This window comes from Neofelis nebulosa, chromosome 3 (genome assembly GCF_028018385.1).
Source record: "Neofelis nebulosa isolate mNeoNeb1 chromosome 3, mNeoNeb1.pri, whole genome shotgun sequence".
Taxonomy (NCBI): Eukaryota; Metazoa; Chordata; class Mammalia; order Carnivora; family Felidae; genus Neofelis; species Neofelis nebulosa.
In genome coordinates, this window is record NC_080784.1 from 163,983,066 (window position 1) to 164,005,094 (window position 22,029).

Below are 22,029 nucleotides of genomic sequence, written 5' to 3' on the forward strand. Positions count from 1 at the left end.
TAACCACCTGGGCCACCCTGGCGCCCCTCATTTTTGTTTCTTTTACTCATGATTATTTTGAGATTCATCCATGTTGTTGGATCGATGGTAGGTAGTTCATTCCCTTTAATGCTGAGGAATGTTTTATTGTGTGGATCTATCACATTTGTTTATTTGATTGCCATTTGTGTTTCCAGTTTTCGTCTATATAAATCTGCTATTACTATTTTGTTCAAGTCTTTTTATAAACATATGCTTTCTTTTCTCTTGAGTAAAAATTTCTAAGAACAGAGTAGTGTGGTCGTATAGTATATGTGTGTTTAACTTTTTAAGGAATGGAGAAACTGTGTGCCCAAGTGGTGCTGTTTTTTTCACATTTTCACCAGCAGTGTGCAATAGAGTCTTTTCTGCTCTATTCTTGTCCACATTTAATATGGTTAGTCTTTTTAATTTTAGTCATGCTAATAGGTATGTAATGTCATCATTATAGTTTTAATTTACATTTCCTTAATAATAAATGATGTTGAGCATCTTTTCATGTTTATTTAACATTTGTGTATCTTTGGTGAAGTATTCCAACTTTTTGCCTGTTTTTTTTTTTTTAAATTGAGTTTTCTTACTGTTGAGTTTTGAGAATTCTTTATGTATTATGGGTACAAGTATATGCTTTAAAAAGATTTCTTCCAATTAGTGGTTTGACTTTTCATCTCCTAACAGTCTTTTCAAAAGTGGAAATTTCTAATTTTAATAAAATCTCACTTATTCGTTTGTTCTTTTATGGATTGTGCTGTTAGTGTTATATCTTATAACTCTTCCTAAGCCTGGGTGCAAAGATTTTTTTCCTGTTTCTTCTAGAATTTTTATAGGTTCAAGTTTTACTTTTAGGTCTATGATTGATTTAGAGTTAAAATTTTTATATGGTGCAGTGTATGGATTGAAGTTAAAATATTTTTTCTTTGCATATAGGTATCCAGATGTTTCAGTAATATTTGTTATAAAGGCTATTTTTTCTTCACTGAATTACATTTGTTCATTTGTTGGAAACTAGTTGTCAGTATATATGTGCATCTGTTTCTTAGCTCTGTTCTGTTCTCTTGATCTGTTTGTTTATTTTGATGCCAATACCACATTGTCCTGAGTATTGTAGCTTTATAATTATGTCGTATAATTGGGTAGTGTTTTCCAACTTTGTCAAGTTGTTTTTCTTTTTCAAAGTTGTTTTGCTTTTTACGTTGTTTGTATTCCATATGGATTTTAGAATTAGCTTGTCAGTTTCTACCAAGGAGATTCTTTTGGGATTTTAGTTTGGATTGCGTTGCGTCTATGCATCAATTTGGAGAAATTGGTGTCTTAAAAATATTTAATCTTCTGACCCATGGAACAATAATATATCACTCCATTTACTTTTAACATTTTTTCTGATCAATGTTTTAAGTTTTGAGTGGACATGTCTTGTATATCTTTCCTTAGATTTATTCTCAAGCATATATTATTTTTATGCTATTTTGAATAATATATATTTTTATTTATTTTTAAGATTTTTTATAGTGTATATAGTATACTACTGTACATTATTATGGTGTATAGTGTAACATACAGTGTTATGTTAGTTTCAGGTATACAATATAGTGATTCAGCAATTCTGTACATACTCAGTACTCATGTTGTTAAGTGTACTCTTTAATCCTCATCACCTATTTCACACACACACACACACACCCCCTCCCCTCTGGTAACCATCAGGGTTTTTTTTCGTTTTTTGTTTTTTTTAATGTTTATTTATTTTTGAGAGAGAGAGAGAGAGCAGGATAGGGGCAGAGAGAGAGAGGGAGACACAGAATCGGAAGCAGGCTCCAGGCTCTGAGCTGTCAGCACAGAGCCCAACTCGGGGTTTGAACTCATGAACTGTGAGATCATGACCTGAGCCAAAGTTGGACACTTGACTGACTGAGCCACCCAGGTGTCCCATCCCATCAGTTTGTTTTTTTATAGTTAAGAGTGTTTCTTGGTTTGTCTTTCTCTTTTTTTCCCCTTTACTCCTTTGTTTCATAAATTCCACGTATGAATGAAATTATATATTTGTCTTTACCTGACTTATTTCTCTCAGCATTATATTCTCAAACTCCATCCATGTTGTTGCCAGTGGTAAGGTTTCATTCTTTTTTTATGGCTGAGTAATATTCCATTGTATGTATATACCACATCTTTTTTTATTATTATTTTTTAATGTTTATTTATTTTTGAGAGAGAGAGAGAGAGAGAGAGAGACAGAATGTGAGCAGGGTAGGGGCAGAGAGAGAGGGAGACAGAATCAAAAGTAGGCTCCAGGCTCTGAGCTGTCAGCACAGAGCCCGATGCAGGACTCCAACCCATGAGCCATGAGATCATGAACTGAGCCGAAGTTAGACAGTCAACTGACTGAGCCATCCAGGTGCCCCTATACCACATCTTTATCTATTTATCTATCGATGACGTTTGGGCTGCTTCCATAATTTGGCTATTGTAAATAATGTTGCAATAAACATAGGGGTGTGTGTATCCCTTCAAATTAGTGTTTTGGGATTTTTTGTGGGTAAATACTCTGTAGTGTGATTACTGGATCATAGAGTAGTTCTATTTTTAACTTTTTGAGGAATCCCCATACTCTTTTCCACCATGGCTGCACAGGTTTGCATTCCCACCAACAGTGCACAAAGGTTCCTTTTTCTCCACATCCTTGCTAACACTTGTTGTTTCTTGAGTTGTTTATCGTAGCCATTCTGACAGGTGTGAGGTGATACTGCAGTTCTGATTTGCATTTCCCTGATGATGAGTGGTTTTGAGCATCTTTTCATGTTCTGTTGACCATCTGGATGTCTTCTTTGGAGAAATGTCCGTTCAAGTCTTTTTCTTGAAGCCCATTTTTAAATTGGATTATTTGTTTACAGGGTATTGGGTTGTGTACATTTTGTATATATTTTGGTTACTAACCCTTTATTGGATATGTCTTTTGCAAATATCTTCTCCCTTTCAGTGTGTTGCCTATTAGTTTTGTTGATTGTTTCCTTCACTGTGCAGAAGTTTTCAATGTTGATGTAGTCTCAATAATTTATTTTTGCTTTTATTTCTCTTGCCATAGAAGACCGATGTAGAAAAATGTTACAGCCAATGTCAGAAAAATTACTGCCTGTTCTCTCTTTTAGAATTTTTATGGCTTCAGGTTTCACATTTAGGTGTTTCATTCATTATGAGGTTTTTAAAAAATTTTTTTAATGTTTATTTATTTTCAAGAGAGACAGAGAGAGAGACAGAGTGTGAGTGGGGGATGGTCAGAGAGAGAGGGCGACACAGAATCTAAAGTGGGCTCCAAGCTCTGAGCTGTCAGCACAAAGCCCAATGCGGGACTTGAACTCATGGACTGTGAGATCAGACCTGAGCTGAAGTTGGATTCTTAACCAACTGAGCTACCCATGTGCCCCTTAGTATGAGTTTATTTTTATGTATGGTGAAAGGAAGTGGTTCAGTTTCATTTTTTTGCATGTATTTCTCTTTTGATTTCTTCTATGACTAGTGCATTATTTAGTATTTTACTTAGCTTTCAGATATTTGGGGGATTTCATAGAGATCTTTCTGTTACTGATTTTTAATTTAATTTGTAAATTAAAAATTAAGAGTGTGGTTAGATAACACTTTGTTTTGAGTCCTTTTATATTTATTAAGAATTGTTTTATTTCAGCTATGAGCTGTCTTGGTAAATGAATTAACTTTTGTGCACTTCAAAAGAATGTGCATTCATCTGTTATTGGGTAGAGTGTTTTATAAATGTCAAGTAAGTCAGGTTGGTTGGTAGTGTTCAGATCTTCTGTATTCTCACTGATTATTAGTTCTATCAATTATCAAGAGACTAGTATTAAAATCTCTGATATAATTATGTAACCGTGGGTTTTTCTATTCTTCTAGTTTTTGTTTTATATTGTGACACTTTATAATTGGGTGCATAAACTTACAGGTTTTGTATTTTCGTTGTAGATTGACCTCTTTATCATTATGAAATTGATCTTTATCTCTGATAATATTTTTTTTTTTGAACACTACTTTCTCTAATTGGTCATTTCTATTTTCTTTGGATTAATATCCAGATCTTTCATTTTTTTGCTTTTAACTTATTCGTACCTTTATATAAAGTTCATTTCTTCCAGGCGGTGTTGTGTCTTGCTTTTTTTTATTCAGTCTGGCAATCTGCCTTTTAGGGATTTTGGACCATTTGCACTTACTGTGACCAGTGACATGGCCAAATTTAAAATTTCATTTTACTGTTTGTTTTCTTTTTTCCTACATCAATGTTTAGTTTCCATTTTCATTTTCTGGCCTTTTATTTCTCTGATGTATTGAGAATTCATATAATATATTAATCTCTAATTAATATAATTTATTGAGGTGAAATTCACATACCAGAAATTAGCCATTTTAAGTGAACAATTCAGTAGCGTTTAGTACATTCACAGTGTTGTACAACTATCACTTCTCTCTAGTTCCAAAACATTTCCATCACTCCAAATCCCTACCCCAATAAGCAGTTTCTCTTCATTACCTTCTTCCCCCAGCCCTGCTAACCATCATTCTGGGTTTTGTCTCTATGGACTTATCTATTCTGGCTGTTTCGTATAAATGGAATCGTATAATGTATGACCTTTGGTGTCTGGCTTCTTTCAGTTAGCATAATGTTTTTGAGGTTCATCTATGTTATGGCCTGTGTCAATACTTCATTCTTTTTTTATGGCTGAATAATATTTCATTTTGTGTATATACCATACTTTGTTTATCCATTCATCCGTTGGTGGACATTTAGCCTATTTTTACCCAAAAGGTGCTAGTGCTGCTATGAACATGGGTGTACATGGATGTGATACTTATTTTCAGTTCTTTGGGTGTATACTTAAGAGTGTGGGATCATAAGGTAATTTTATGTTTCATTTCTTGGGGAACCAGAGCAGTGTTATGTTTTGGGCTAGTTATTTCCCACCAGTGAGGCAAGACTATCCTGGATACTTTTCTTAACAGCCTGTGAATTGTTATCGTTTCTAGTATGGCTGATGGAAAGAGGCAGTTTGCTAGATTTTTGTGAATTCGGGACATTGTTACCTCTAATTCTTTCTAGTAGTTCTCTTTGCTCCACCTCTGGTAGTTTCTTTACCTGCAAGCATTGCTCAGGACTCACCTTAGCAATTCAGTAGGAACTGTCTGCATATCTTTGGGGTTTGTTCAGCGTAGCACTCTCTTTGGTGTTCTGTTCTGTGGCTTCTAGCTGCCCTGGTCTCCCCAGACCCTCAGTTTTGTCGCCTTAACTTAGGGAGGCCCCAGGCTTTGTCTGGGCTCTCTCCATGTGCTGTGACCCAGAAGCTGCCTTATATCAATAAGCTTGGGAAAGCATGGGACCTGTGTCATTTTTTCCTGGTCTCTCAGGAATCAGTATTTTTCATCGTCTGTTGTCCATGGTCTTCGAAACAATTTCATATGTTTTGCCCCCACTTTTCTTTGTTGTGTCAGGCCAGAGTGTAAGTATGGTGCCTCTTGTAGTATCTTGGCTGAAAATGGAAGTCCGTTCTCTTTTCATAGAACCGATCTTGACATATAAGTACTATGCTGGATGCTGGGGATAGAAACATGTATGTTAATGCTTAGAGAGTATGTAGTCTCTTTGGACAGTTGGCTGAGTGAGTGCAGAAATAGTGTAAGTTTGTAATTACTTGTAATGTTTTTCATGAAGTAGCTCTAATAACAGAAGACAATAAATATATGTCCTTCGGGCCTAGGAACATGAAGTGGCCACCTGCAGTCACAAAATGCATTTGAATCTTGTCCTGTATGTCAAATACTCATTTGAATTTTTCATTCTATTGCATAACATATATTTGTTTTAATAGAAAATGTTTAAAATTACTTCTGTTCAAAAATTTTTTTTAATGTTTATTCATTTTTGAGAGACAGATACTGAGTGTGAATGGGGGAGGGGCAGAGAGAAAGGGAGACACAGAATCCAAAGGAGGCTCCAGGCTCCGAACTGTCAGCACAGAGCCTGACTCGGGGCTCGAACCCACGAACCGTGAGATCACGACCTGAGCTGAAGTCAGGCGCTTAACTGACTGAGCCACCCAGGTGCCCCTAAAATTACTTCTTAAGTTGATAGTATGGAAAAAGCATATTTGTCTTACGAAAATGCTGGTTTCAACTGCCATTTCTTTATGCTGCTAGTGTGCCATTCTCTGGAAAGTACTTATTCAACTCATATTTCTGAAACCTCATTAGGGCTTGGTGTACTGTTTTAGATGCTGTTTAGGTACTATTTAGAGGTTATGCGTTTCCTCTTGTGAACTTAAAAGACAAAAAGCAATGAGGTGATTACAGATAGTTGATAAGAACTTGGAAGACAATAAAACAGGGAACTTCAGCCTCTTAGTAGGTTCTCTGGTAAGCACCTTGAGGAGCTTCCAACTGAATAAAATGCTTTAGCTTCATTAAATAGATTTTATGGCATTTTCCTTGCAAAAGCTTATTTTTGCTTACACATTTGTTTATACTTTGCTCCCTGATTGTGCCTTAATTGTAGTATTATAATTTAGAAAATTTGTGTCCAAGTAAGTGAACTCTGACTTGTATGTGTTTTCATTTGGGTTTGGCTGATTTTTTGAGGAAACAGGTTTCATAACTTTACTGTGTGTTGTGTTACAGTATTTTTGTTTTGATTTGTGTTTCATATTGGAGTAACTATTAGTTTCAGTCTTCTGAGACTTTGTGCATATTTATATCCTATTCCAACTTTAATAACTTTATAGACTCTGTATATGCTCTTAGCCATTATCCTTTTTGACTGAAAACCCTAAGTTGTTGACTGTTCATACACCAACTTCTTATACTTGTTAGTTTAAATTTACCTCCTCTTTTTCATGCCTTATCTCTCTTACATATGACCAGAATTATGTGGTTTCTAAAAATGCTATATGGATTTGTTGTAAATAGTGTATATTTCCATTCCCTTTATACTCTTTTATTTACTTATTTTTATTTATTTATTAATTTTATTTTTACTTAGTCCTCTATCAGGGAATCATTTGCTTAGGAATAGGGAAGTAGGCTGCACCATGTGGTACCTGGGATCTGTAGTTTGGTGCTAGAAAGAACTGGTTTGGAAAGTGGCACTTACTCTGAGTGACTTTTCAGTTTACACTCTCTAAACTTCAGTCTTTACCTAAATAGAATGGTGTTAATCTCTTACTTGCAGTGTTTTAAGACTTAGAGCAAGTGCATGTAGAATACTTAGTATAGTATTTTGCCTATAGTAGGTGCTTAGTTAATGGCAGTTGCTATTATTATCATTTTATTATTATTCTTCCTGGTATTTGTCCTGCTAACTGCTATGTCCCAGTGCCTCTCACAGTGCCTCACATCTACCTTGTGTTCAATAAATATGTGTTGAATGAATGTACCCTTTGGCTTTTGAAATCCTTGAGTAGTAAGATCATAAGATTTCAGAAGATACGGTTCTTACTATTCAAAACAAGATTCCTACGTAAATAAAAGCATTTTGTCTTTTAGGGTAAGTAACAGGCATTTTTTCCTGCAGTGTAATAGTGTAATAGTAAATCACCGTTTGAAACTGGGTGACCTTGAAGGAATCACTTAACACCTCTGTGAGCTTGAAGTTTTTCTATCCCCTACTCCTCTTTTTCTTTTAATCTGAAAAAAAAAAGGAAGCCTAACTGACCTCTCAGGTTCTTTCCAGCTCTGAAAATCTGTAATCCTTTAAAAATTGATCTGTGTCAGTCTACAGAAATGTTTGTATTTCTGAGCTTTAAGTAAAGAAGTTTTCAATGTTGATTTTAATTTCAAATGTAAAGAATGAACATTTCAGTAAAATTTTTCATATAGGTTTTTTTTTTTTTTAAATTTTGGCTTCTCTGAGTTTGTTTGTTTTTTAAGATTTTATTTGCAAGTCATCTCTATACCCAACGAGGAGCTTGAACTCACAACCCTGAGTCACAGGCTCCACGCATGGACTGAGCCAGCCAGGTTCCTCAAATTTGTTTGTTTGTTTGTTTGTTCGTTTGTTTTAAAAGGTAATTGCTATTTAGGTCTTGAAACTGATGAAAAGGGCCTGTATACAGTCTAACTGAATTTCTCTTTAAATTGTGGTATGCTTAGATTTACTTCTGGATATCTTTTTCTCTCAGCCCCAGTTTAGTTAACTAATAATTATGAATTACTTTCCTTGGGATGTAGTTGGAGTTGAAAATCCAAATGGGGGAGGCCAGGAGTAGAGTTTTTGAGTGAGAATATAGTCTTGTAAGACTTGAAGAAATTCAAAGGAAAGTCAGCCTGGGGGAATCATAATTAGGAAGCTACAAATATTTGTATATGGGAGAAATTTGAAATATACTTACTCAGTTATACTATAGTATTAAAAGTTACCAGAGTTTTCAGAACTCTAAGTTACTCTGTGTTTAGATGGTGAGAATTTGTAGTCAGTAACTGAATCATAAAATGAGAACGGCATTGAACATTTGGGTGAAGAATTAGATAAACAAAAATGCCTCTACCGTATTGCAGATAATGAAATGAAGCAAAACAAACTTAAAAGTGTCTCTCTCTCTCTCTTTTAAAAGTGTATCTATTTATGTTTTAGTAATCTCTACATTCAGTAGGGCTTGCACTTATGACCCTGATGGGTCAAGAGTCACCTGCTTTTCTAACTGAGCCAGGCAGGCACCCCCAAATTTAAAAACATCTTAATGAAATTTTAGTGAAGGGGAATCCTGAAAAGTTTCTAATAAACAAGGGATGATGAAAGAAATGTATTCTTATAATAGTCATTATTATTAATTGAAGATGTAGAAAATCAATGCTAACTTTTTTTCTTTTTTAGAATGCTATCCAGTTTGCTTTGTTTGTATAAGTATAATGGATATTTATAAGGGCTTTCATGTGGTCAGTAATGCTTTTTATCTTCAATGTCTTTTTTTTCTTGACTTTATATGCCCTTCTTACAGAGGTTTTTCAGGAATCTGATCTTTGTCGCGAAGGAAGGTTTAATGCTCTTTTAATGTACAGTGATACACTTAGTATTACAAATATTACAAAATACGATTTATAGAAATTTCTATCCTGTAAACCAGGAGAAACAAACTTGAATTATACATTTGGGTATAACTCACATTATGTATTAATGTAGAAATGTATTAATGTTATATTTAAGAAAACCTTTCATATTGGCTATCTGACCTTTATACCTTCTTTAATGTAATTTAACATATTAACATTTGGTTTATAACGTAAGTCACTCCAAATTGCTAAATTCCTGATATTTGCATAACTGAAAATATTTTGCTATAAGATATAAACTCTGCAGTGATATGTAATGGAATAATAGACTCCAAGGAACGAATGAAGAGAAAGATCATTATAGATAGCCCCTGCTTTTTGGAAGTTCACATTGTGAATACTTCAGTTTTACAAAAGTTCTGTAATCGTACCTGTTTTTGGTAACTCACTGAATGAAATCTGAAGAGGATTTTGGCTTTTAGGAAAAAAGACAAAATGAAAATAGTGTTTAGCGTTTGTTTTGCAGCCAGCCGTCGTAGAGACAGCGGGCACCCGGGGCAGCAGGAAGGATCCCACCAAGCTGCCTCCCCAGGGAACTACAGTGAGCATCTCAGCATCCAGCCACCATAGCTTTGAACTGTGTCTGTGAGCATCAGTACCTTATCTCCTTTTATTTTGTACATTTGTTAGCAAGATGTCTCCTGATGTATCAGAAGAACCTAAGAGGTTATTTTTTGGGTGTGAGAAATCTCAAAAACATTTCCATATAAATTAATGGTAATTGCTTCTTTATACTGTTTCGGTTTGTGGACAAGTTTTTGTTAAGAACACTCTTTTGGGTAGTGGGGGAAACCTGTCTTATACACCTGCTATTAGCAAAGCATTTTATGTGCATTCTTTTTGGATTTTCTGTCTCCCTTTTTACTAAAGTATGATTGGTGTACCTAAAAGCTGTACATATTAATGTATACATCTTGATGAATTGCGGCTAAGTATACACCTGTGAAACTGTCACCATAATACCATGAACATGACCATCACCTCTGATAATTTCCTCCTTCCCTCCCTCTTTTGTGTGTATTTGTGTGTATGATAGAGTATTTAACTTGTAAGATCTATTCCATACATTGTCTTTTTTATCCAGCTTTGAGATACAATTGACATGTGTAAATTTAAGGTGTACAACATGATTTGATATATACATACATTGTTGAAACCCATATAAAATTTTTATACCAGTCCTATGTGGTAAATATTACAATATCTAATAGTTATTGAGTGCATACTGTGTGCCAGGGATTGGCTTAATCATTTTACTTGCAATGTGTCATGTAATTTTCCCCAGATTTCATGAGTAGATGTTCATGTTATTCCTACTTTAATGATGAGAAAACTGAGTAATCTGTTTGGAGAAGTTAAGTAATCTATTTGATTAGTCTTAAGGCTAAGCCACGGCTAGAATCCCAGCCTTACTGCTCCAGATCTCATGCTTTTTTTTTTTTTTTTTTCCATTCTCTGATAAGGATACAAAATTAAGCTTTTAAAAATTACTGATTATAATTTGATTTTATACCTAGAAGTAGGGGGATTTTAAAGGTTTGAAAGAAACTTAAAGTAAGATCATTACTGGGGAGCCTGGGTGGGGCTCAGTCAGCTAAGTGTTCAATTTTGTCTCAGGTCATGATCTCATGGTTTATGAGTTCGAGCCCAGCGTTGGGCTCTGTGCTGACAGCTCAGAGCCTGGAGCTGGCTTTGGATTCTGTGTCTCCCTCTGTCTTTCTGCCCCTCTCCTACCCATGCGCGCGCTCTCTCTCTCTCTCTCTCTCTCTCTCTTTCTGAAAAATAAATAAACATTTAAAAATTTTTTAAATTTTCTAAATTATTAAAAAGTTAATGTCCACATAAAATTTTCAAAAGGAGCCTTTAAGTATAGGGAGGGAATTTGTTTAAACATCCTTCTGAGGAATTTGATCATGTTCTAGTTTGTCTTTTTGCTGAATCCAGATTTTTCGTGTGTCACAGTAAGATATGCCATTTAATTTTCTGCACATCAGTACAATATAAGACATATTAATTCCGAATGGAGGTGTATCATGTAATTTTCTCTTGTTCAAATAATTCATTTAAAATTTTATATGGTTTCTAATGAATTACAGCTAAAAACATTTTTGTGTCACTTATTTTAGCAATTTGAATTTGCACAGATGTTAAAAGAAAGCATAGTTCTTGAAAAATACTTAAATACTTTAAAAAATAAGATTTTGCATATATTCAAGCATTGTTCTAGTTAAAGCTTAATGCATTATACATTTAGGAGTTTAAAATTAAAACTTGTTTTAAATAAGAAATTGAATTTAAATAAGAATTGATATTGTGATGTTATAAATTAATCTTATTCAAATAAATTTGAAGTTTCAATAGCTGAACTTTTATAAATAGTTATTAGTGAGATTTTATTTATACATCTTATTAACATATCTTAACATCTTTATGTTTTAAAGACTGGTAAGAATGCCATTTCTTTGGGAAAATTTCAGAGAAATTTTGTTACAGCTTCTACATTTAGCATTTTTTTCTTTGGCTTTAAAGTACTTTAAAATTCATGAGATTTCCGTTGATTGTATTAGCAACTTTTAGAAAACCACTTTTTGAAAAACCACTTTTTAAACAATTGATTGTGATCAATGAATCGTTGGTAATTGAGTATGCTATTAAGTAATACTTGTAGCAAAGTAGAGGAGTAATATGCTCAAGGTTTTCTAAAGGATTTCTTGCTGCCCTAAATGACTTATTTAGATCTACTGGCACATAATTTGCTTATAGGGAGTAGTAATTTATTCCTTAGGAAGTAATGATATTTAGAAAAAAATGACAAAAATGCTTCATAATGAGTCAAATTTGAATTTTCAGGAAACCCTAATTTTCAGTTGTGCTAACTTACTATTTCTAGGTGCCTCATAGGTATTTTATTGTAAGCTTACTTTATTTAGATGCCTCTTTGGAAATTGATAGGAACATGTCATACCTATTGTAAATTTTTTTATTAATCATTATTTAGTTAGCCATTTTGTGAATTGTCCAGGCCATTTTACTTCTCTTAAGGTTTTCACGTTTTCACTTATTTTCACAATTCTCAAAAAAGTGGTCTCAAAGGTTATAGAAATAGAAGCCAAAATTTCTATCCTTCTGTTATTACTACTTGTTACTTAAAAGTCTGTTTATTAAATAAGTTTATTTAGAATTGCAGTGTTTTTGAATCTCTATTATTTTTTACTTTAACATTGCCATATGACTATATTAGAGTTAGTTCACCTGTGACAGAAATAGAATTAGCAAGGTGTGGAAGAAATGTGTGAAAAAAGAGTTAAAGTGAGCTTTGTGATAAGGAAGATAGGTGGGAGTCCAGGTTCTTGGAGCTGTCCCCTTACAGACCAGGTTAGTGGCATGCCATTATTCCCTTAAAAACTTGTTTTGCTTGCATGGTGTGAGTTGGTGGTCTTGGTCCTTTTCGTTAAGAGTCCATGATAAAATTAGATTTTTGTTGATCATCTTATGCTGCCGGACTGAGGATTCATTGGTAAAGAACCACTAACCTGTCCTCTCACCCCCAGGGTGTGAACGCTGAAAAGGATTAAGGCCCACTGTAGGGAAGCTTGCACTGAAGCCTGCACTGCCCTCTCCCCTGTTCTTTTCAGTTAAATAGAAGATTTTTGGTTCCCATGAATATCAATCTGGTGCTTTTCATAAGCACCAAATTCTTTTAATAAGATGACTTATTTTTAGAAATCCAGTGGGCTAGAATACTGAAAAAGGATTTTTTTTTTTTTTTTGGTATTTTGTGTTGACAGATCCTGTACATACTAATTTTTTTCGATGCACATTAGTTTGCTTTAATTATTGAATTTGGTGATTGATACAAACTTTTAAAAAATCAAGAACAAATTTTTATATGGCTAGGTTTGCTTGTCTAGTAGTAATTATAGAGTTTGGCAGTGTTAAATCTTACATTTCTTTAGAAATAGCTATCTAACAACACTGTGGACATAAACTCTTAACTTTGATTTCTAGGTGACTACAATTATGAGGTGCTTTCTCTTCCTGTTAAAAGACTTTTAAGTAGCTTTTACAAATGCTGAGATGTATATTTTTTCAATATTTGCTAAATTGATGTTGTATTTGATCTCGAAAATATATTTTGATTTTGTTAGCTAAAATAAGTACAGAATATTAAACATCCTTGGTAGTTAAAGCTTTATTTTTCCATTTAATTTGAGCTTTTGTTGTTACTAACAAATCATTTGTGGCACAGTTTCTTGCTCCCTTTTTCCTTCCTTCCTTCCCTCCTTCCCTTCTTTCTTTCTTTCTTTCTTTCTTTCTTTCTTTCTTTCTTTCTTTCTTTCTTTCTTTCTTTCTTTCTTTTCTCCTTTTTTAAATGACTGCTAAGAATCTATATACTTGTCACCTTAGTGTCCTAGAAATGTTCCACTTAGATCAAGGGTTCCTTTCTGGTTTTGTATGTTCTCACCTGCTCCTCACTGTAAATCATTGAGATGTCAAGTGCAGTGATTAATTAAGCTGCACGTGCAAGTGCTTTTTTTCACCTGTCAAGCAGGAAAGAAGTCTTATCGCAAGATTAGATGTTGCTAATTCACAGTTTTTTCTCCAGATTGTCAAGTACGTAGAAATATTTTATATTTAGATGCTTATTCAGAATACGGCATACCAGGGTTTGTTTGCTTTAGAATTCTTAAATGTCGTAAGATACAATTATTATACCAAACCCTATCATTAAACTCCTAATTAGAGGCAAAGAGTCAATTCAGAATTCCTACATAAATATTTTGGAATTTCAGGCTCATACTTTGTAATTTACCTTTTATCCAAAAACTGCTAGTTGATGTCAGTTATTTAAAGTAACTACTTTCAAGTTTCTAAATTAATTTTGTGTGCATCATACACACCATGAGATCCATTCCTAATGAGATCCATTCTCGCTGTAGTATAGCATAGGTTTAAATTTGTGATGAAATCATGTTGATGGTATCTACGCTTTTTTTTGCGCAATGAATATTTACTGAATGTAATGTTAAGCTTTTACTTTTTATACATTGATAGAAAACAACGGACTCGGAAAGCTTGTTCTCTCCTCCCTAGTTATTTCATTCTCCTCCCCCTGTTTTAAACATCAGTAAAAGTAAAACCTCAAATTGTATAGTAATCTTAATCTATTATTAAAAAGTCCTAGAAAGGAAGATTACAAGGTAGATTCAGGTCTTGAATCGGTTTTGCCATTGGTTTAGCAGCGGGTGGGCAGGCAGATGCCTGCTCAGAGTAGAACCTATTGCCATTTTTCACCATTGATAGAGTAGCCTTTCAGAGTCAATGAGCTCTGTCAATGTGAGCTTGTCAAGGCTACAACTTCATAGACCTGAGAGGCGGTTTGAGAGGTCAGCCCTTTTCAGGTTCGCTGTGATGCAAATGAACTTTAATGCTTAAACAACTATTGGAATTTTTATGTCTGCTCCTTGTTCTTTTTTCTTCACAAAGTCATTGACGAGACATTCAGTGCTTTTTAAATTGGAAGTTGCATTGTGCTAAAGACCTAGTACAGATTTACGGAGGGCTGAAAGCAGTTAGATCATGTTCTTTTCATGGTGCGATTAGAATCAAATCGATTTCCCTACAGCCTTCAGCATTCAGATGGCAATTTTAACAAAGCTTGGGGGCTAGACAAGGGACAAAACGACTGAACTGAATGTTAATTACACTCTGCAGCCTTATTTTCTTTTGATTTGGGGCTGACTGGCAACTAAATTAACAAAAAGTGTGACCATAACTGCTGCCCTATTTTCATTTAAAAGGAGAGCTGCCTCTAAAAGGCTATCTTTACAAAGAAACAAGTGAGGTCTGCTGATCATTGTTAACAAGGGCACTTTTTTTCCTTTAAAATTCTTGCCAAAAAGAAAAAAAAAAAAAAAACCCACACAACTGTTAAAAAAAAAAAAAGTAATGTAATAAATTAGTCATTGGCGTATTATTGCTCAGAGTTAGGTGATTTTCTGATTCTTAGGACATAAGCTTGGACAAAATAGTAATAGTGGGTAACTCATTGGTAGCTATGAATTATAATTGGCACCTATGTGAGTAGTGTAACGTTAGTATGTACAACATGCTAAAAGGTAATGTGGTAACTTAGGTTACTGTATATACTTTAAATATTAACCATTTATTCTGTGACAAACTATTGAAAACCAGCCTGATCCTAACAATTTTTCACCTTGCTCATCCTTGCTTGACATGCAGATTTTCATATTTGATTCTTAGTAGTCATTTAGTTGTGCACATTAATAGCGCTGGATGCTTTTTTTCCTTCCCTTGCAAGGAAGCTGCAGCTGCGCCAAGTTGCAGTTGCTTCTGGTGGCAGCACCGTCCCTTTTGCACCTGCAGCTGTGTCGGTCTCATCCTAACACCTGGCATCATGAATTATCCTCTCCTTTATTCACACGTCCAGGCAAGACACGTTTCATGCTGCATGGTGTATATTGCAAAAATCAAGTGAACTTAAACATACATTTTTCAGTTGATTCCTTGAGCAACTAGCAGTATTGATTTAAAATTTTGATTTTAATAATCACTTTTGTTGGTTTATGTACAGTTTTGCCTCTGCTTGAAAGTCTTTGTGGAATAATTAATAAACTAGCTTTTAACTTTGGATATTATTTTTAAGTGTGATGTAAAAGTTTGTTTTGATAGCTGATTGATTTTTTTATTAATTTTTAATTATTTTCTTTTTGATTTTACCCTAAAGTCTTTTGTATTTTGTTAACTAATATCTAGCTAACTTGTTTTAAAATCGATACGAAGGAACTTTTATCACTAAATACCGCAAAAATATTTTTGAAAGAAACGGGGATTGAAATGTATATCACTTGGTAGATTACATTAGCCTTTTAGACGTTGACAGTTTTAAACCAGAAGCTAGTAATTTTGAAACGGTTAAAAAAAGATACAGTGCTAGAGAATAAAGCCATATCTTTATTAAAATAGAGTACTACTTCTGGTCAGGTCACTATGCGGTACGAAAATGCTGAAAGTGTTCTAGACTACCATGTACTCAGTCACTGTCTTCTTACCTCTCTCCTTTCACACAAAAAACAGCTGCAAAACAAAGTTTTTCTAAAACCAGTCAAGAGTAAACTTTTTTCTCATTTGTCTTCCAGACACGAAGATCGATTGAGAAGTTATTAGAATGGGAAAACAATAGGTTATACCACAAGGTGAGTACCGCAGGGAGCAGCTTCGTACTGTTGGGGTCTGAATTGCACAGTATGGAAACAGATGCTTTTGTTGAACTAAAAATATGAAAGGTGGACAAATGGGTTAGTCTGTGCGCTGCAATAAAACAGAGCTCATTTTTCTTCTTTTACTCTCCCACTTGTCTAGCTGTGCTTGCACTGGAGACTGAGCAAAAGGAAATGTGAAACGAATAACATGATGGAATATGTAAGTTAAAGGGCTGTTTTGTGAGTTTCTCTATTAAATGATCATTTATTTTGCTTCTGATCTTATTCTTTCCATGATTATTAATCAGCAAAGGTGTCAGGAGCTTAATCTCCTGAGTGCAAGGATTTTCTACGGTTCACAGATGCGTGGTTTCATGTGCAGGACTGATTTATAAAGTTATGAATGACTTGAGAACAAGGCTTCACTGTGTTCTGAAAAATAATAAATTAATTGCCAAGATAAAATAGCCTGAGCATGTGTTGATGGAGTGTGAAATTTTAGATGCTGTATAAAGAATAACCACAACTTTGGTTACGCAGCAAGTCAGATATGGCTTTTTTATATAATGCTAATCAAGTTTCCAAGTATGGAAGAAAACCTTTCAACCAAGCCGTTGGAGCTTAAGAAACCTTTAGCCTTTATAGATTTTAACTGCCCATACCTCAGTGGCCTTTAAAGAATCTTTAAAAATGTTATTAGAATATTGTTTTGTAAAAATTATCTTAGAGGGAAAGCAGGAGGTGAGATGTTGCTCATCCTGTATTCTTTAAGAGACATCTAAGTGGTGCATGTGTACAATGAATTTGAAAATTTATTCAGTATGGGATTTAACTTACTGACTCCTTGATTTTACTTGAGCGATTTTCCTTGTACAAAGTTGAAAATACTGTAGAAAATCATGAATTTTTATTTACTCTCCCTTGAGCTTGAGTGTTTTATTTTAAATATGGAAAGGTTATTATATTGAAAGAAAAAGATTTGTGAAGGGTTAACTGTTGAAAATTAAAGTCCTAGTCTTTGTGAAGTACCAGGCACATTTCTGACAAATTTTGTCTATTCTTTGAAACAGTATAGCCATCATAGATAGTATAGATTTGTGTGTGCATGTGTGAGAGAGTGTGTGTATGGTTAAGAGATTGATTAAAACAGTGCTTAAATAGTTGCAAATTATCATAAAATCATTTTTCTCTGTAGCGTTTTCCCTTTCTTTCATTATCATACAGTCAAATCCCATTTCTAACCTTGAACAGAAAAGACATCTTAAAAATGTCTTTTCAGTGAATCAAAAATGTAGATTTTATCATTATTTAGTATATCAGACATGTTAATTTATGATGATGTGAAAGTCACTTGATACTTTTTTATTAAAAAAAGTACATTCCAATAACTCGTTTTGAGATTGACCTGTGAAAATGTTGGTCTTATGCTCTCATGACGGTAAGAGAGTTTATGTATTTTGTGAGGAGGGATGAATATGTAGATTTAAAGGCTTTTGTGAAAAAATACTTGCTATATTTATAAACCCAAATAGTAGTGAATTTCTAAATTGACTTTCAAAAGTAAAACATAAAAGTTATTCCCAATGCTGTTATTTCCAGATAGAGCTATAAGAAAGTCGTCCATTCATAAAATGTACTCATTATATTCATGCTTATTTTTATGACATATTTTATTAACTAAAAATAATTTACTAACCTTCCAAAACATTCTGAACTATGTGCTTTGTTTGCAAAATAGTTTAATTTATTACGAATTTTTAGATAAACACTTTTCCTCTAAAGCCATATTATTCTTACACCATCATAGAAGATACCCAGAAGAGTAGTAAAAAGGAAAAAAAAACAGGGATGCCTGGCTGGCTCAGTCAGTAGATCATATAGGACTCTTGATCTCGGGGTTGTGGGTTCAGGCCCCATGTTGGGTATAGAGATTACTTAAAAATACAAATTTTGGGGCGCCTGGGTGGCGCAGTCGGTTAAGCGTCCGACTTCAGCCAGGTCACGATCTCGCGGTCCGTGAGTTCGAGCCCCGCGTCAGGCTCTGGGCTGATGGCTCAGAGCCTGGAGCCTGTTTCCGATTCTGTGTCTCCCTCTCTCTCTGCCCCTCCCCCGTTCATGCTCTGTCTCTCTCTGTCCCAAAAAAAAAAAACAAAAAAAAAACAAATTTTGTTTTTAAAAAAGGAAAAATACAGAAAAATTGCTACAAAATGTATTTTTTTCTAAATTTTCTCAGAGTACGTGTCATTTGTGATAGTCGCATGGTGGGATAACATAATTTCAAAAACTCCCTAAGAAATAATTTTAAAAAGTTAAGATAGCACAATAATTAATAAGAAGAGAGTGCTTTGTTTTTCTAATGAATTGGGCCTTTTTACCACAGCTTTCTCTTTGACCTTAACTTTTCTTTAACTTACAGAAATTTCATTTGTTAGTTAAAAGAAAAGAATTCTCCTCGGTTATATTTTGAATATTGGGGACAATCTGGAAAAAAATAAACTTGATACCAACTTTTATCCAGATGCAATAGAAGAAATAAGACAAGTGGCCAGTTTCTGTGTGTGACTCTGAAGGAAAACAGTTTCTAGGATATATTTTTTGAAAACCAATAATAGTTGACATGTAGTCAAAGATAGCTTTTATTTTGTATTACGTAGTTGTAGTATGTAATGTAATGCCTACACCTAAGACCTGAAATTATAAAAACTGCTTGATGAGGACATGTTTGAAATATAGAAGCATTTATTGAATGTTGACTCATAAGTTGTTAAACCTCAAATCAGGTAGTTTAATCATCAGATGTTAGAGCTGCACAGAATTTTGTCATCTAGTCCAGTCCCTTTATTTAATATGAGGAAACTGAGAAACAGGGGAATCTAGCTCAAATAAGAAAGCTAGACAGGAAGCTAGTGGACATTTTGTCAGCAAATAACAGGTCAGAGAGTGGCACCTAAGGCTTATTAGTATGAGATAACCAAAGTAGCGGAGGAATATTTTTGAGCTGTATGTGGAAGAGCCTTCTTTATTGAGGCAGATCAAAAGTCAAGAGAAGTGAATAGTGAAAATGAATGTTTCTGGCCTATTTGGCTAAATGTACAAGAGTGTCCAAACCCGGAGGTTACATCAGGACAAGTTTGTGAAAGAAAAAATGAGGGGTTGACCAAACTTGGAAGCTGTTCAAGTAATGTTTTGTTTAGCATCTATTTCATACAGAGTTGGAACAAGGGAAAGAATTGATTGTAATTTAAAGCAGCTCAAGATTGGAATAAAAATTAGCTCTAGTCAACTTGTGTTTTTCTGTGTTACTGTGTTTTTGTTTTTATTGGTTTTCCTAGTAAAAGGTCTTTTGGAACAAATTTAACCTTTAATTTTGCTAACCTAGGAAGAAAAGGGCTTCTAAAAAATTAAGAGATCCTTTATCAAGAGATCCACATATCCTGGTACAGTAAAGTGAGAGCAAATCTAGAACCTAAAGACCCATGGAACTGGGTTAGGTACAAAAGAGGAAGCCTGAAGAAAGAAATATTGGGTTGGCTGCAACCACATGGTGCAGTAGAAAGGGCAAGGCTTAGGAGTTAAGATAGCCCTTTGTTCAAGTATTGACTCCACAGTCCATGATGTTATACTTCTTGGATCATCGCTGTCCTCATCTGTAAAATGAGGATGCTAATACTTGCCTCGTAGAAAAGTTGTTGGGATTAAATAGATGGGTAGAGTATGAAACACTTGGTATGTAGTCCAGTTCTCATCCCATGACCGCCAGCTCTGGCTCCCTTTTCTTGTCACGCGCGCATGCATTCTCCTTCAGGGGCAGCAAAATTGCTGTGAGCGACGGACTAGAGTTGAAAGTTTTTAAGATAAAAATGTATTTAAATCTTTTTAAAACTTTTTTCTCTCCCTCTACAGGTCATCCTCATAGAATTTTTACCAAAGACACCGATTTTTCGACCAGATTAGCATTCACTTTATTTATAGAGACTTTCCAAGTATGTTGTCTTTCCAATGGTGCCTTGCTTGGTGCTCTCCTGGTGGTGACATAACATTGGTTCTACAGAATCGTGTGGTGTTTTGTTTTTTTTTTTCTGTTTTTGTTTTTTTAAATAACCGCATGTTCTAAGTGTGCATTTTTGTCAAACTTTGCAACAGTTATTTCATACAGATGTTTAATACTTAAGTTATTGTGCTCTTTTCTGTTATGTATTCTGATTTTCAAGGATTACTTTTTTGTATTATCGAAAAAATACATTTGAACTTAGCATAAAAAGTGGCCAGCCTTTTTTATTTTATCACCAAGGTACACACACAGTCCTCTATTTATTAATTCCATAATATAGAAGAACACTTTTGTAAGCCTCTACTTATCTATTCCAGGCACACTCTTTGTATTATTTTTCTTCCTTTTAAAATTTAAAATAGTTATTATTTTAAAATAGTAAGTTTTCTTTAATAGCTTTTTGGAATCTAACATATCCTTTTCCATACAATTCCTAATGCTCTGTTTACAGCAGAAATATCTGTTACGTTATGAAGACCTATCAACAAATTTTGAAAGTCTTTCTGTCTTCAGAGGTAGTAAGGCAGTATTAAATTATTCTTAATAGAATAGACAAATAATGAATGGTATGCATGCACCTAATGGTTACTAGAGCTCAGGATCACAAAATATAGTAGCATTACAATCTGTGTATATTTTTGATCAAGATGATGATAATGGCCTTACTTGCGTTATTTTTTATTGTTTGTCAAATCTTCTATAGAAAAGTATGGAAATACTCCTTTTAAAATTTCTAAGGAAAATACTTCTCCCAATCTAACATAATTGTAGAATGGATACATGTTTGTGAAAAGTTTTTGAAAGAAAGCAAAAGTTCTAGAATTAAAAGTAAGCTGGTGTTTAAATACCCCATTGATACTTAGAACAGATTACTATTGCTAAGAAACGGAGGACATATTTAGTACTGTTTTTATCCACTAGTTTGCTTTCAGTCCAGTTATGTATACTTTTTTGACTGAGAATGCGACATGTAAGTTTGAATCAGATTAACATATTTCTTCTAAATATATACAAATATACATATCCCCCCCCCCCCTTTTGGTTGTACATATCTCCATGCATTTTAAAACTTTCTAAATTTCTGAATGGCCTATGTGTAAATTTTTGTTTTTATAAACCTGAAATTATACAAGTTTTAATGTGTGTCAAGAACTTGTTCCATTCAACTGTGGTATCTAGCAATAATGTGAATAACTTTTGAAATTATATAAACTATGCTTACTAATTTGTATTAAGAATTGGTACCACTATACAGTATCTTTTCTCCTTGTATTAAATCTTTTAAATACCAGTTTCTTTAATTTATATACCTGTATTTTTTAAAAGTATTTCTCTGTACTTCTCCAAAGTACTGTAATTGTATATAAATTTGAATAGTTGGAGTCTAGAATCTTATATCCTATATCCTATATTGGACATTAGGAACTATCTTAAAAACTAGGGTGTTGTTTTTGTTTTTTGTCTGAGACTTATTTGTTTCCATTGCCCCCCAAAACACTTTTCCTACGAAGAGTTCAGAGTACAAAGATTCAATCACTTCTTTCTCGCTTTATTGACTTTATGTCCAGGGCATGTCCTACCACATTAAAGTAGTGGAACTAAAAGGGAATGCTACTCAAAAACTAGTATTGCTGTATGGTT

At 34.0% G+C, this 22,029-nt stretch overlaps 1 protein-coding gene across 2 annotated transcripts in view; it reads left to right on the top strand.

Moving 5' to 3' along the window:
• The window catches only part of CHIC2 (cysteine rich hydrophobic domain 2), a 53,635-nt gene extending 31,956 nt beyond the window's left edge, over positions 1-21,679 (top strand). For both annotated transcript variants that reach the window (XM_058722600.1, XM_058722601.1), the window contains exons 4-6: positions 16,275-16,331; positions 16,498-16,557; positions 20,241-21,679. In XM_058722600.1, the coding sequence (XP_058578583.1) occupies positions 16,275-16,331; positions 16,498-16,557; positions 20,241-20,291 (168 nt within the window). In that variant the 3' untranslated portion in view covers positions 20,292-21,679. The remainder of the gene's footprint in view (positions 1-16,274; positions 16,332-16,497; positions 16,558-20,240) is intronic.
• Positions 21,680-22,029: the final 350 nt, after the last annotated feature.